The following is a 14,857-nucleotide window of genomic DNA, read 5'->3' on the forward strand; positions in this document are numbered from 1 at the left end:
CCTGCCTCTGACTTCCCCTCCTGGACATAGCTAGGAGGACACAGCCTAGAATAGCTGCTGGTGGGCACAGGTGGTGGCAGAGTGAGGTCAGACAGAGAGGCCATCTCTGCCTGCAGTGACAAGTCTCGGGCTGGCAGTGGTCAAAAGGATTGGGATTGAGACTGGACCACCTTGTCTTGCACCCCATTTTCAGAAGGAAAAACTGAAGCCCAGAGGGTTATGGTGACTTGTTCCAGGGGTTTTGTTTATGCCTGGGTTGGGGACTGGCAGCTACTATATTGCATATACCTACTTGCAAGGTCCCTTTTATATATTGTCTCTGCATAACTCTGAAGCAGCAGTGTCCCCACTTTCATAAGAATATACTAAGATATTTTTATCTGTACAACTGCAGAGACAGGGTTCCCTCACTGCTGGCCAGCTAACTCTGGAAAGTACCTCTTCCACCTTGAAGAAGTAAGCAAAGACGTGGCCACATTTTCAAGGAGCTGAAGTGGTCTTTATTCTTTCCTCAGAGAGTAACCACCTTCTTTTTTTAAAAAAAAAATTCTATCTGTTGGATACAACAGTATGCTTTTGGTGCACACGTTTTTTAGCAATAGTTGTGAACTAATGGCAAAAAAAAAAAAAAAAAAAAAAAAAAAATTCATTTACCAGCCCTGAGTTGTATTTTCATGAAGGGCCTTTGAGCTAAAGGACTGGGGTTTTTTTGCCCTATGTGCTGAGCCTTGGGTGGCTGTATTCGCTTCCTGTTGTGAATCTGACCCCCAGCATGGTTATATATTTTTCCCCTTCCAATCACACCATTAATACAGTTTCCAGAAAATTTGACAATCCATAATGCCAAAAGAGTAAAAATCTGTATTTTACAGTTGTATAGAATAAAGGCTTTAGTTAAAATATGTCAAAAAATATATATACTAAGAGGCCACCAAATGTTCAGTAGTTTAGCCCAGGTCATATGAGTATTAGGTGGCAGAAGGGGATTTGACTCAGACCCGTCTGGCTTAGAATTTGCTTGTTTTGCCTAGTACTACTTTGCATTTCCTACTTAAAGTAAGTTAAGGGTTTGGCAAAGTGAGCCCACTTCCCTGTTGTAACCCTTCCATTGGCCTACGAGGGGAGGACCCCACACTGTGTACAAGGTCCTATTCCAGGAAGCAGACATTTTACCTTTCCCTTTCTGAGAAAGGGTCAATCACTGTGACTTTTGGGGGCAGGAAGTGGAATGGTCAATCTGTTTGCTGATTAAAGGTTTTGCATTTGTCCCTCCTGCAGATGGTCCTATGGGGTGTTGCTATGGGAAATCGTCAGCTTAGGTGAGTTTGTTTCCCTACCAGGTAATGCTGGGCAAAGGAAGGGGACCCTCCAGCCCTGACTCCTAATAATTCCACAGGGCACTCTGTGTGTGGTGCTAGGAAGTGACCAGGAAACACAAGCTTGCAGCCTTCCACACAGTGTAGTTATTCCCATGCTTCTCCTTTTGAAAGCCATATACCTAGCATATTGACTACTCTGACCTGGCGGCCAGCAGCTTCATCATATGTTGTTTCTACTCGTGCTAGGGTATCAGAACTGTGTAACAAGTTTACTTCTACAACATTATACATACATGTTCAAGAAAACTAAGGCCTTACACCAAAAAGTAATAAGAACTGTTGTGATTTTTTCCCTTATTTTTGTATGCCAATTTTTTCTATAATACTTAAAACTGCATGATAGCTATTATTGATAAATATAGGAACTATATGACTACTGACTTTTCCAGTTAGAAGAGTCTTGTGGACACAGCAGCTGTGCTGCATGTAGGCAGACTTAGGGAAGAGAAATAGCTCTGTCAGTAATAGGGCTTCCCCTGAGGGAATGGCTGCACTCAGTGCACACTGCGCTGGAAGCCCGCCCTGGTGCAGAGCAGGTGCATGTAGGAGGCACACCGGGTGCTCACCTCCCTGCTCGCCTGTCTCCCTCCTCACCTCTTGGCTTTGGGTCAGGATGCACTGCTGTCTGTGCCTGAGGGACTCAGACCACACCACTTTGTCTTCCAGGTGGCACCCCGTACTGTGGGATGACCTGTGCAGAACTCTACGAGAAGCTGCCCCAGGGTTACAGGCTGGAGAAGCCCCTGAACTGTGATGATGAAGTGTGAGTCAGGCCTCACCCAAGGGCTGCTGTCTTGGCCTTCCTCCTGTGCAGCTGGGACAGGTCAACCCTAATGAAGAAGTCCCCGATACCTACATAGTCATCAGCACACACTGCACAGAGACCTCACATAGCTGAAGAAAAGGAGCGCTTTTATGTTAAGACTGTTGCATAATAGAGAGGGAGAGGTAGTTTTCCAAGCATATAACTCTAGGAGGAATTTAAGGTATGACTCTTGTCAAGGCTGAAATGAGGAAGGACAACATATGCAGAAAATATCTGAAATAAATTTGTAGAATTGTTTAATGTTGGTTGGAGATTTCAGAGGCTCTAGGTTGAACAAGTAATTTATTGTCTAGACTGTGCCACTTGTGAAAATGAGAACTATTAATAATGGCATGAAAATAGGCCATAGGGGCAATCCTGGATGTACTTGGACCATTAGTGGACAAAGTCCCTCAAATTTCACCTTGTGAGAGTCATTCCATAAGGCTAGTAACTCCCATCATTAAGAAATGTGTTACAGTACAACCATTCTAGAAAACCTGACTGGCTGATGGTTGATAGCCTTCTGTGTACATAAGGTTTCCTCAAGGAATTTGTTCAGTATGTGGGGTCTTGGGCTCACTCCAAGGCATCCTGTTTCTGTACATCTAGGACATGTCCCACAGATCTGCATAACACAAGAGGGTTCTAACCACAAAAAGCACATCTCCCAGTGTCTTACAAGAAATAAATGATACAAAGGGGAAGGGAATTCTGTGATCAGGTGCCTGGTGTCCATTCAGGCTGCTATAGCAAAATACCAAACCAAAAAACTGCATGGTTTATAAGCAAAAACATTTATTACCATTCTGAAGGCTGGGAAATCCAAGATCAAGGTGCTAGCAGAAGTGGTGTCTGTGAACTGCTTCCTGCTTCTAAGGTGACTCCCCAACATTCAGTCCATCATACCTAGTTAAACAGGTCTTTATTATTATGATAGACATTTATTTAAAGTATTATATATATGCAGACCAAACTGTGGTTTAATGAATTTCATAAAAATACTATGAGGACAGCTGCATCCACAGATTTCACCCACATGATTACTACTTTCCCCAGTCTTCTTTCCAGAATAACCTCTTTGATACTATCCTCCTCCTATTTTGTCCACTGCTCTTTAGGCAACATCTGGTGCCTCGTGGTCTCTGAATTCCCAGTGCTCTCTCAATGCAAAACACCCTGTCATACAGGTTCTCAGGAAGCCTCTATGGCTTTTTTCATATCTTCACCCTCGTATCATCTCGCGTTAACCCCAGCTCACTGAATCCTGTAGCATTATACCATTTTTGAATACCATCCAGCCACTGGCCTGATGCTACAACAGCAGGCCTGCTCACCATTTTGACCCTGGAGCCTTTTGATTTTAATGGCGGAGCTTCTAAGAGTCTTGCCTCTAAGAGGGAGATGCAAGGGTAGCATTTTACAAGAGATGCTAACATTCTGAGATGTAGTATTCTAAGAGACATGCTGCTCCACATACATAACAGTTCATTCTGAATTATCAGAATAGTGGAAACCAAGATCCTGCAGGAACGGCACCCAGGGTGGAGAAGGGGAGGTGGATAGAGAGCTGGGAGCCTCTCATCTTCTGCTATTGCTCTCCTTTCCCTTCCTGCCCCACCCTAAGACACACCCAGCACAGTCAGACTTAACCCTTAACCTTCTTGTTCTCAAAGGTATGATCTAATGAGACAATGCTGGAGGGAGAAGCCCTACGAGAGGCCATCATTTGCCCAGATATTGGTGTCCTTAAACAGAATGTTAGAAGAACGAAAGGTGAGTGGACTTTTTTGAAAAAAGGAGCTCTTTAACTGGAATTCCTGAAGCACCCAGAGTGATAAATAAAAAGAAAATCATTGATACAATTTTAATAGGTTCTTAGATAATGCAGGATATAATGGATGTGCTCCCCAATTCTAAGGAAGTTATAATTGGGGAAATAAGCTTTGTGTGCAAGATAAAGTTATACACAAGCTAAATAACACACAGAATTAGCTTATTGGGGTTAGAAAGAATCTTAGGTCCACATGCTGACCCTTTAATTTTATAGGTGAAGAAATACTCAGGTAAAAGTGACTTGCTAAAGGACACACAGCAAGTAGACAACCAAGTCTGGACTACAGGTTACTGCGGGGAGGGTCAGGAATCCTATCAAGATTTTTGAAAGGTAGTTGTCTATTGAACCCCAGATTGATAGAGCTAAGTAAATCTAGATTAAAGAAACAGATTTTGGCTTCATCAAAGTCCAAGTGGTAATTTAACCAGAGATGTGGGTGAGATCACTCTGGGAAATGTGAACAGAGCTAGAAGTCATAGAGAATCTATTTCAGGAGGGAGTACTGAGATGTCACGAGAAAAAGAAGCTCAAAGACTAAGAATGGGGAGAATATGATCCTACTTTCAGGAAAAAAGTCAAATACTATAGAGAGTGAGGACACAAAAGTATCCCAAGGGATCTAGTATGTGAGTTGAAACAAGCAAAGAAAACTAGGGTATTGTGGTAACTGCCCCTGCAGAGGCAGAGTTGAGGCTGCCTGTGTCTGAACTGTTCTTGCTCTTACAGACCTACGTGAACACCACGCTTTATGAGAAGTTTACCTATGCAGGCATCGACTGCTCTGCTGAAGAAGCAGCCTAGGATAGAACAGCTTCACCTGTATGCCCTGTATTCCCCTTCACCGGCATGAGAGATCCTTGAAGCAAGCTAGGAAAACAAGCCTCTGCCAAGAGATGTGATATAGGAGTGTATATATATATTGCCGTGCGTCTGGGACCTTCAACCCCAAGCCCCTGAGTGGATCTGTAGTATGCTCCGACTCCAGTAGGACTGTATATACTATTTTGAGTAAGAATGTGCTGAAATCTGAATGCCTGTGGTTTCATATGCAATAATATATTTTTCTAAAAACATGGACTTTGTAGGAAGATATGAGAATACAATTACTGTAATGGATAATTTGTTATTGTCCTAGACATTTGTGATATTTACCTTTATAATTGAATGCTATAAAATATTTAGCTGTGTAGAAGCAAAACATTGTTAAGAAACCTAGCAGTTACCCCGATAGCACAGGTAAGAAAAGTGAGGAAGATGTATGAATTTTAACAGGATATGGGTTAATATTTAAAAATATCTTTTACATTCAAATGATGTGAAAGATTTTTCTATCCATTTCATCCCTTACCTGAAGAAATCAATCTAATTTCATTTGGTCAACAACTCTGTCTTCTGTTTCTGCAGCCATAAATCAGCATTCTGAACTGACACCTAAAATTTTCCTTAGACATCTAAGAACCTTTAGAAAAGTATAAACAAGGTTAATAGATGAATTAGTGGGATTTACCTTTGGTTCCTCTGGTAATATTGACTTGTGTATTCTAATAAATAAAATAGCCAGCAGAGAGATTTGGGAGATGTGTGACATGTAGCATATTGAATTAACATCCCTACATGCATTGCACATTGTAAAAAGTTTTAGTTTTGATCAGTTGTGAGTTTACCATTTATGCTGTAAAAATATGTTGCACCAAGATCATATAAGTGAATAAATGTCTTGCCTATCCGTGGTTTGTCCAGGAGTATGTCTTATAGGCATTGCCAAATCTTTGTTATACTTTAAGAAAAATTTCTTAAATTATTAACCCCTGTCAGTAATATGTAGAGTGGCTGGTGATAATACTTTACCAGACAACAGAATCCAAAGCTCACCAAGTTAGAAAGGTCTCCTAAAAGTGTTCTATCTTGTTCATTTTCTTGCCTCAGGGTATATATTGCTGGTATTTTCCATTGTGAGCCCAGGGCTTAGAATTTTTTGTGCTACAATATTCAATAGCAGTTCAACATGCTACATAAAGTTTCAGATTTCCTACTGCCTAAACAATGTCATGTATTCAGAAATAAGAAAAATGAATTTCTCCCAAATGCTCTGTTTTCACAGTAGCATATTAAAGAGATACAGAGCAAGAGCAAGCTGCCAGCATATCATACTGAACCTAATGGAAACTCAGATGAAGAGCCCTTGAAATAGCCAGTGACATAAGCAAGATGGTACAGTAGGAGATATAAGCCTTCATCCTCCCACAGAATACATATAGAAAGCTATTGACAAACTCAAAATAGCCAGATTTGGCTCAAAGGCCCATTAAAGAATTTTCAGCAACAAACAGGGCAAAAACCCAGAGGAGTCATAAGGCGGGCATTATTGATGATATTGACGTACCTGAGATGCCCAAGAGAGAGCCCGGTGTAAAGAAGAAAGGCAGAGGCTATTGATGCCAGCCACTATTGGTGGGAACCACTTTGGTCCCCAGCAACTTGCTTGGCAGAAAACACTGGCATCTCTTGACACTGAGGTAACCAATGGCTATTTCTGCTGAGGGACCCCAGAGAGATGCACAGCTCCACACCCACTCACTCCAACGTCAAGCAGCAAGCAGTTGCTGTACAGGCCCACACCAAGTCTGCCCACATCTCAGCAGAGCAAGCTAGTTCAGACCCCAGGTCGCAGAATTAAACCTTCCTGTATGCCTCTCCTGTCACCAGCTCAGCTACCATAGAGCACTAGGCCCTATCCTGACCCCAGACCCCAGAGCAACTCTTACAGGCACATGCCTGTGTACCATTTATGCCTCCCCAGCTACTTCACAAGCACCCTATCTCAAAAACAATGTGGCAAAAAACAACAAACAAACAATGTGGCAGTGGGGACAGACAGCTGTGTCCCAGGCCCCAGTGCTATTAACCCCCAGATCCCAGAGCTATAGTCCCTCCAAATGTTCCTCTTCTCAGGCCTCAGCTCCATGGCTATTCCATGGGCACCACTAATCAGACACCAGTACCACTGCAAAATAGTGCACAAGCCAAGTGCCAAGAGGGATCTTCTAAGCCATAATTTCACCAGAAGAAAAAAAATCAGTAGGACCTCAGCAATCATTCAAATATGGCTGATCCAACTGAGAAGCCAAAATTTAAACTTTAATTTTAATTAAATAGTCATATGTGACTAGTATCTACTTGACCAGACAATATAGTGTTAGATGCCCTGTTGAACGAAAAGATGACATCAACAAGAGAATCTTCACCACAGCCATATAACATGGAATTCTAGAGAGACTATGGCAGTGATCTCTGCTTTGTAAGCCAGAAGTGGCATGTATTATTCCCAGTTAAAGTTCTAAGATTGAAAAGGGAACACTGTCCTACCATTGTTATAAGTAAACCCCACAAATTGCTTTCTAAATATACTATAGGGAATAAAACCCTAATTATAAATGTATTGTTACAGATGATGAGTCACATGATATTTGACAGGAACAAAAAACTTCCCCACATTTTAGCATCTGTTTCTTGCACTCATTGTGGAGTTGTTATTAATCCCATACTTGACAGTTCAGAGGACCAGGGAGACTTGCTCAGGGTCACAGCTGATAAGTGGTGGAGCTCCCTGATCTCGTGGTTCCAAATTCTGCTATCTTCTCCACTTTTTACTATTGATTTTTATATGAAGGAAGAGAGATCTCTACAAAGATTTTATTGTTTCCACAATTGATGTTATAGAAATTGTTTAAAGCTTTTATGCCAATTTGGGACTATAACAAGTAATATAACACTTTTTCACTCACATGATTTCAATAATTTTTCAAGTATAATTGCCACTGATTACATACAAAAAAAAAATGAGCAAATAAAAAGAGGATCGTGAGCTAATTCCTGGCTCCATTACTTACTAGGCATATGAACTTGGCTGTCTACTAAGTCTCTTCAGTTTCAGTTGCTTCATCTGAAAATGTGTGAACAAACATTTCAGAGCTAAGTGTGATTGAGAAGGCCCTGAAAAGCAGAATTCTGTACAATCACTTGGCTGTAATTACAGTAATGAAACATAAAATCTATGAACCACCTCCCAATTTACTGCAAACACACTTATCACCATCAGCAGGCAGGACATGGACAAAAGTCTTCACAAAGCCCTTAAGGTTTCCTTCTTGATTGTTAGCATTGGTCAGACATTGCCAAATATATTACTGTTGTTTTGCAAAGGCAATAAAGTTCACAAAAATGTCATGGATGGAAAACATTTTTCAAATTGTTATTGATCATTATGGTCTGTGCCGATGTGGTAACTCAGGTTCTGAAACAAGCAGCATCCTGGTTGAAAAGTTCTACCATGGCAGCCTGACACCTGGGGTGTCCAAGATCATAACAGTGGCATTAAGATGCTATGCCACAAGGACTACAAACCTACCAAAAAATAAAATAAACAAGCTTTACAAGGCAGAATAGCTAAGACCCATGAATGCATGTCTTGTCTTACTGTCAAAGACCCTTAAGGGCTCTACTGTGCTAATGTTTTAATGTTACCACTATTAACAGTTACTTTTGTAGATATTACATAGTGAGCAGGAAAAATCTACTGTAAGAACTCTCAGGGGCTGTGCTTTGAAAGTGAATTATAATGTCCAAAGTCATGAACACCTTTCATCCGCTTGCCTCATCATCTCTTCTGGTCCATTAACTCCCCTTGTGAGGACAAAGGGGAGCTTCTTACCTTGACTCCACAAACTACTTCAGATATTCTCTCAACATCTACTCCTGTTCCCTGACGTTTTCTCTACTGGAACTCTCTCAATGCTTGGCTCCAACTACCACCTTTTCCCTTCCCTTATCCAAGGTTTTCATATATCCCAAGAAGATTACCCTGTAACATTGACTGAGACCACAATACAGATGTTGGCTCCAACCTTGGCAGGACCTCCAAACTATAGATGTGCTCATGTTTTGCGTAATTGGCCAGGTACTTTGCACATTCTTTACTGTAATAATGCAAGTCTTCACATCCCTCTTCTTACCCACCTCTCAACATCCATCTCATCTATACCCTCATCTACTGAGCCCATCCTCTAGCACAAGATAATGTTCTCCCTACTGTTCCCTAACAAATCCTCCTGCCTCCAGTGGTTTACATATTAGTTTATACATAAAATGCATTAAGGCTGTTCATCCTAAAGCATATTTTCTTTATATCCCTCTCCTTAAGTGCTGTACTGCAAGTTCATTTGAATATTACTGATCAAATGCAAATTTTCCCTGGCAGACTGGCATTGAAGGCCCTTGCTTAATCAACCAGACATTCTTCATCCCATCTTGACAGCCCATGGCTTCCTCTTGTCCCTGAACGAGAAAGAGAGCAAAGAACCACTATTAACAGAACATTAATTATGTGTCCAGGACTTGACACATCAGCTCACTGAATTTCCACATAAAACCCTTTTTATAGATGGGGTAACGAAAGTTCTGAGAGCATAAATAACCAGGCCAGAGAACAGGTGGCAAAATAGCCCAAATCTCAAGCCTGATGACCACAAAGTTCTCATTCTGCTCACTGCTCTGGGTGGTTCTGCCAACCCAGTTGCCTTGGCTGCTACACTTGGGCTTCTTCAGCGTCTTCTCTCCTTGTTGTTCTTTGGAAGATTCATAGCTCCCACCCCACCCTGCAAACTGAGTCCTTTAAAGACAAGTAAAACTTGTCTGACTGATTTTACTACATTATTTATTCCTCTCTTTCCTCTCCCACGATTCCCATTTCCTTTTCCTCTGCATTGTTTTATTCATAGAACTTACTACAATCTCATCCATCCTATGTCTATAGCTACATAAATAATTCGCCTGTCCACCCATCTAGCCAAATAATTATTGATGGTCTGTCTGTGTCAGATCCTATGCTACGTTCTGGAGAGAAAAAAAATGGATCCTCGGAAAACAGTCTTTAAAAGATGGCAGACAGTAATTATTGAATCATTACAAGGTGCAGTTAAGTGGTATGAAAGGAAGGGACAGGGTACTGCCTTAGGAGAGGGAGCCCTATTGCAGACACACAAATCAGGAAAGGACTCTGAGGAGGCAACATTTAGAGACCTAAAGGATGTGATAAACCAGTCACATGAAAAGTTGAAAAAGTGCCAGGTAAGAAGGCTCTAGAAAAGGTGGCTGGGGGGTATAAAGGTAGTGGGGGGGAGTTTAGAAGGGGCACAGGCACCAAACAGCATAGCAAAGGCTCTAATGAGGTTTAGTCAAAGCAGGGGCATGATGTGCACAGATATATAATGGTAAAAAAATCATTCTGGCAGTTGGTGGGTGGAAAACAGGTTAGTGGGGAGCTGGGTAGAGAAAAGCGTGCATAAAGAAGCAGTGAAACTGGGAAGGAGGCCACTGAGCAGTCAAGGACAGATGAGTGGGACTGGGACTCAGGCAGTGGCAGCAGAGGAAGCAATTCTGGAAGAGTTTCTGAGGTAGGACAAATGGAACTTGCACACTGCCTAGACGAGAGGGCTTGCAATGCAGAAGGCAATGAGGACCGCATCGAGTGCTGGGCTTGAACAGGAAAGAAAAGTACACCTGAGTGGACCACAGGGAGTCCATTGTGCTGGAGAAGACCCAGGGCTAGGCACAGGGATCAGGAATTCATCCTCGCTCAAGTTATGCTCGAGTGGCCTGAAAGAAACCCCCATCCAGATGGACAGCTGGATATTCAGCAAAGCCTGGAGTCTAGTGGAACAGTGTCCTTAGAGAAGCACTTTTAAGGGCCTCCAGCAGTTAGACACTGTTTAAAGTCACAGGAAAGAATGAGTTTGTCAGGACACTGGGTTAAGTTATCAGCATTGCACATAAATAAAGGTCCATTGACAACCAAAAAAATCCCGCACTAAACTCAACTCAAATTGGGTCAAGGACTCAGGAATTAGACCAGAGACCCTGCACCAAATAGAAGACAAAGTAGGCCCGAATCTTCATCATGTTGACTTAGGACCAGACTTCCTTAACAAGACTCCCAAAGCACAAGAAATCAGAGCAAGAATCAATAAATGGGATGGATTCAAACTAAAAAGCTTTTTCTCAACAAAGGATACAATCAGAATGTGAAGAGAGGGCCTACAGAGTGGGAGAAAATCTTTTCCATGCACACTTCAGATAGAGCACTAATCTCCAAAATTTATAAAGAGCTTACAAAACTTTACGCCCAAAATACAAAGAACCCAATCAATAAATGGGCTAAGGAACTGGGCAGACACTTTACAGAGATCTACAGGTAATTAATAAATATATGAAAAAGTGTTCACCATCTCCAGTAATTAGAGAAATGCAAATTAAAACAACTAAGATTTTATCTTACTCCAATTAGAATGGCTATTGTCAAGAACACAAACAATAATATTGTCAAGCATGGATGTGGGGAAAAAGGCACACTTTTACATTACTGGTGGAGTTGCAAATTAGTGCAACCACTCTGAAAGCAGTGTGGAGAATCCTCAGAAAACTTGGAATGAGCCCACCTTTTGACCCAGTTATCCCACTCCTCGGTTTATACCCAAAGGACTTAAAATTAGCACACTACAGCAATGCAGCTACATCAATGTTTATAGCAACTCAATTCACAATAGCTAGATTGTGGAACCAACCTAGATGCCCTTCAACAGATGAATGGATAAAGAAACTGTGGTATATACACAATGGAATATTATTCAGCCATAAAGAAGAAGAATATTATGACACTTGCAGATAAATGGATGGAATTGGAGAATATCATGCTAAGTGATATAAGCCAATTCCAAAAAACCAAAGGTTGAATGTTTTCCCTGATAAGTGGATGGTGATATATAATGGGGGTGAGGGGGTGGGGGGTGAGAGAACAATGGAGGAACTTTAGATTACATAGAGGGAAGTGGAGGGGTATGAAAAATGGTGGAGTGAGATAGACAACATTACCCTATGTACATGTATGATTACACGAATGGTATGAATCTACATCATGCACAACCATAGAAATGAAAAGATGTACCCCATTTGCATACAATGAATCAAAATGCAGTCTGTAAAAATAAAAAATAAATAAAGGAGGAACTTATTTGTCACACACACACAAAGAATGAGTTTGTCTAAGGAGAAGGGGTGGAAGAAGAACATCCTAGAATCAAGCTCTGAGAACTTCTGCAACTAGAAGTTGTGAGGAGGGTTCAGCAGAAAAGGTTTAAAAGAAGTAGTTAGAAAGCAAAGATGAAAGGCAGAAGTGTGGGTTGTTCCCAAAGCTGGGACAGGAGAGGAGTAAGGTGGGACAATGCTGAAAAGATGAGTAAAGTGTACAAGAAAATGGGTCCACCTAGAGGTTGGGGTTGTGAGTTTCAGTGGTGAGTGGAGGCAGCTGGTGTAGACAACCAGACAGAAAAACCAGAGTAGTTATACAGCGGGAGACTTGGGGTCATTGAGGTTTTGTTTTTTTAAACCAATGGAAGATACCAGAATGGTGTGCTGAGAAATGAGCTGATCTTATGGAGGAGAGTCTGATGGTCCCCTGAGTAAGTGCTAGGGGACAGCATGCATGCACAGGAACAAGGATGCATCTTCCACAGAAACCGAGCAGAAATGTCAGTCAAGGCCATCTGCAGAGAAGAGCTTGAATCTGAGGAAGCATGAAAAAGGAAGGAATGGCCAAGGTGGAAGGGAGAAACTGAGCAAACCATTACACGCTGCTTACTTAGGTTTCATAAAGAGAAGTGCAAGGACAAAGGCAACCTGGTTAAACTCATAGGCATTGAGGTTATATCAGAGGTCAGTGGAGGGCAGACCAGAGTGGGACGTGCTACAAGGAGTTGAAGCTCTTAGCAAAGATATTGTCATCATACTGGCCCTGTGGCCAGGAGGTGAGGTCCAGAAGCAGCTGACTTGAAGTCTTAAAAGGACAGAAGAACTGTCACAGTCAGAGGGTTCTAGAGACAAGTGGCTGCAAGGTAAGATGTAAAAGTGGTGGTCAAAAGTAGATGTTTTGAACATTGTTGTGGCTGCATCACTGTAGCATGCTGATTTTAAATCCTTTGGGTATAGGCCGAGAGTGGGATAGCTGGGTCAAATTGTGGGTCCATTCCAAGCTTTCTGAGAAATCTCCATACTGCTTTCCAGAGTGGCTGCACCAATTTGCAACTCCACCAGCAATGTATGAGTGTGCCTTTTTCCCCACATCCATGCCAACATTTATTATTTCTTGTGTTCTTGATAATAGTCATTCTAATGACATGGCCACATCAATGTTCATAGCTGCTCAATTCACAATAGCTAGATAGTGGAACCAACCTAGATGCCCTTCACTTGATGAATGGATAAAGAAACTGTGGTATATATACACAATGGAATATTAATCGATCATAAAGAAGAATAAAATTATGGCATTTGCTGGTAAATGGATGGAGTTGGAGAATATCATGCTAAGTAAAGTAAGCCAAACCCCAAAAACCAAAGGCCAAATGTTTTCTCTGATAAGTGGATGATGATGATACATAATGAGGGGGGAGTCGCAGGGGTGGGAGAGAAGAATGAAGGAACTTTGAATGGTGTAGAGGAAAAGGGTGGAGGGGGGTGGAGAAAGGAAAGATAGTATACTGAGACAGACATCATCACCCTAGTACCTGTATGATTACATGAATGGTATGAATCTACATTGTGTACAACCCTAGAAATGAAAAGTGGTACCCCATTTTTGTACAACGAATCAAAATGCAGTTTGTAAAAAAATTTTAAAAAGTAGATGTTTGCCATTGAAACTTTGGAGTTGATACAGTTTCTCTTTCTAGGACTGTATTTAACAAATATTGAACTGAACCCTTCATTCCACTTTTCTCTAAACAACTGTGGCACTGGATGTATTTTTCTAATGGTTTAAAACATTAATCAATCTTTCTTTCTATCTTTGGTTTCCTAGCTCTAGTTTATAACTGCTTCTCTTATCCCCTACTAACCCCCTGGCAGTATTTGCTACAACCTCAAATAACACCCATCCATCTCAATCTCCTTTCCTTTCTACCATGGTGTAAATTACCCTTTTACAGGTATATTCTCCACCTGCCTCTCAATCTTTCCCTCTCCTAACTGCCCAATTGTGTTTCTCCCACTTTTAGCCCTCACTTAGGGTATATTAAGTTTACTAAATTTAACAACTATTTTTTTTTGCCTGTTCCAGACTTTTATTATAGGTACATGCCTGAATTTGGAGAAAAGCAAAGATTGACTGCAACAAATTTTTGTTATTTTAAGGTCTGACTCAGAAGTGACTGTAGTAAATAGAACTCAGGGGCATTGCTCAGGTGCTTAAAGAGCACCTGACATTGGGTTTGGCAGAGATTGCACATTGAATTAAAATATCATTATGTGGCTATAACACAAGGCTCTTAAGAAAAAGAAGCTCACAAAGTAGTCCTTCACTGAAAAGGAGAAGTCAGAAACATACTGATATATGGTAGACATACAAACAATATTAAAAAGCAAGGAAACAAACCATCTCAAACAACCCCAAATTCCTCAACAACAGAATTCATTGACACCCACAGTACAGTAAATGTCAGAGAAGAAATTTAGAAAGTTCAGACTGTGCTATGAGCTAAAAGATGATATAAGGCTGTATTTTCTCTTTAGTGAAAGATTACTTAAACAAAGAGATAGAGATTCTGAAAAAGAAACAAACAGAAATCCTTGAAATGAAGGAATCAATAAACCAAATTTTAAAAATTTCAATGGAAAGCATCACCAATAGATTAGGCCACTTTGAAGATAGATTTCCAGGCCTCAAAAACAGTATATAATCTTGAAAATAAAATTGACCATAGATAAAAGATGTTAAGAGACCATGAA

The 14,857-nt window shown here is 41.1% G+C and overlaps 1 protein-coding gene across 2 annotated transcripts in view; it reads left to right on the top strand.

Moving 5' to 3' along the window:
- TEK (TEK receptor tyrosine kinase) overlaps window positions 1-5,747 on the top strand; it is a 113,115-nt gene extending 107,368 nt beyond the window's left edge. For both annotated transcript variants that reach the window (XM_079112345.1, XM_079112346.1), the window contains exons 20-23: window positions 1,279-1,319; window positions 2,046-2,142; window positions 3,861-3,960; window positions 4,748-5,747. In XM_079112345.1, the coding sequence (XP_078968471.1) occupies window positions 1,279-1,319; window positions 2,046-2,142; window positions 3,861-3,960; window positions 4,748-4,822 (313 nt within the window). In that variant the 3' untranslated portion in view covers window positions 4,823-5,747. The remainder of the gene's footprint in view (window positions 1-1,278; window positions 1,320-2,045; window positions 2,143-3,860; window positions 3,961-4,747) is intronic.
- Window positions 5,748-14,857: the final 9,110 nt, after the last annotated feature.

The sequence above is a fragment of the Sciurus vulgaris genome, assembly GCF_902686455.1.
Source record: "Sciurus vulgaris genome assembly, chromosome: 15".
In the NCBI taxonomy this organism is placed as follows: domain Eukaryota; kingdom Metazoa; phylum Chordata; class Mammalia; order Rodentia; family Sciuridae; genus Sciurus; species Sciurus vulgaris.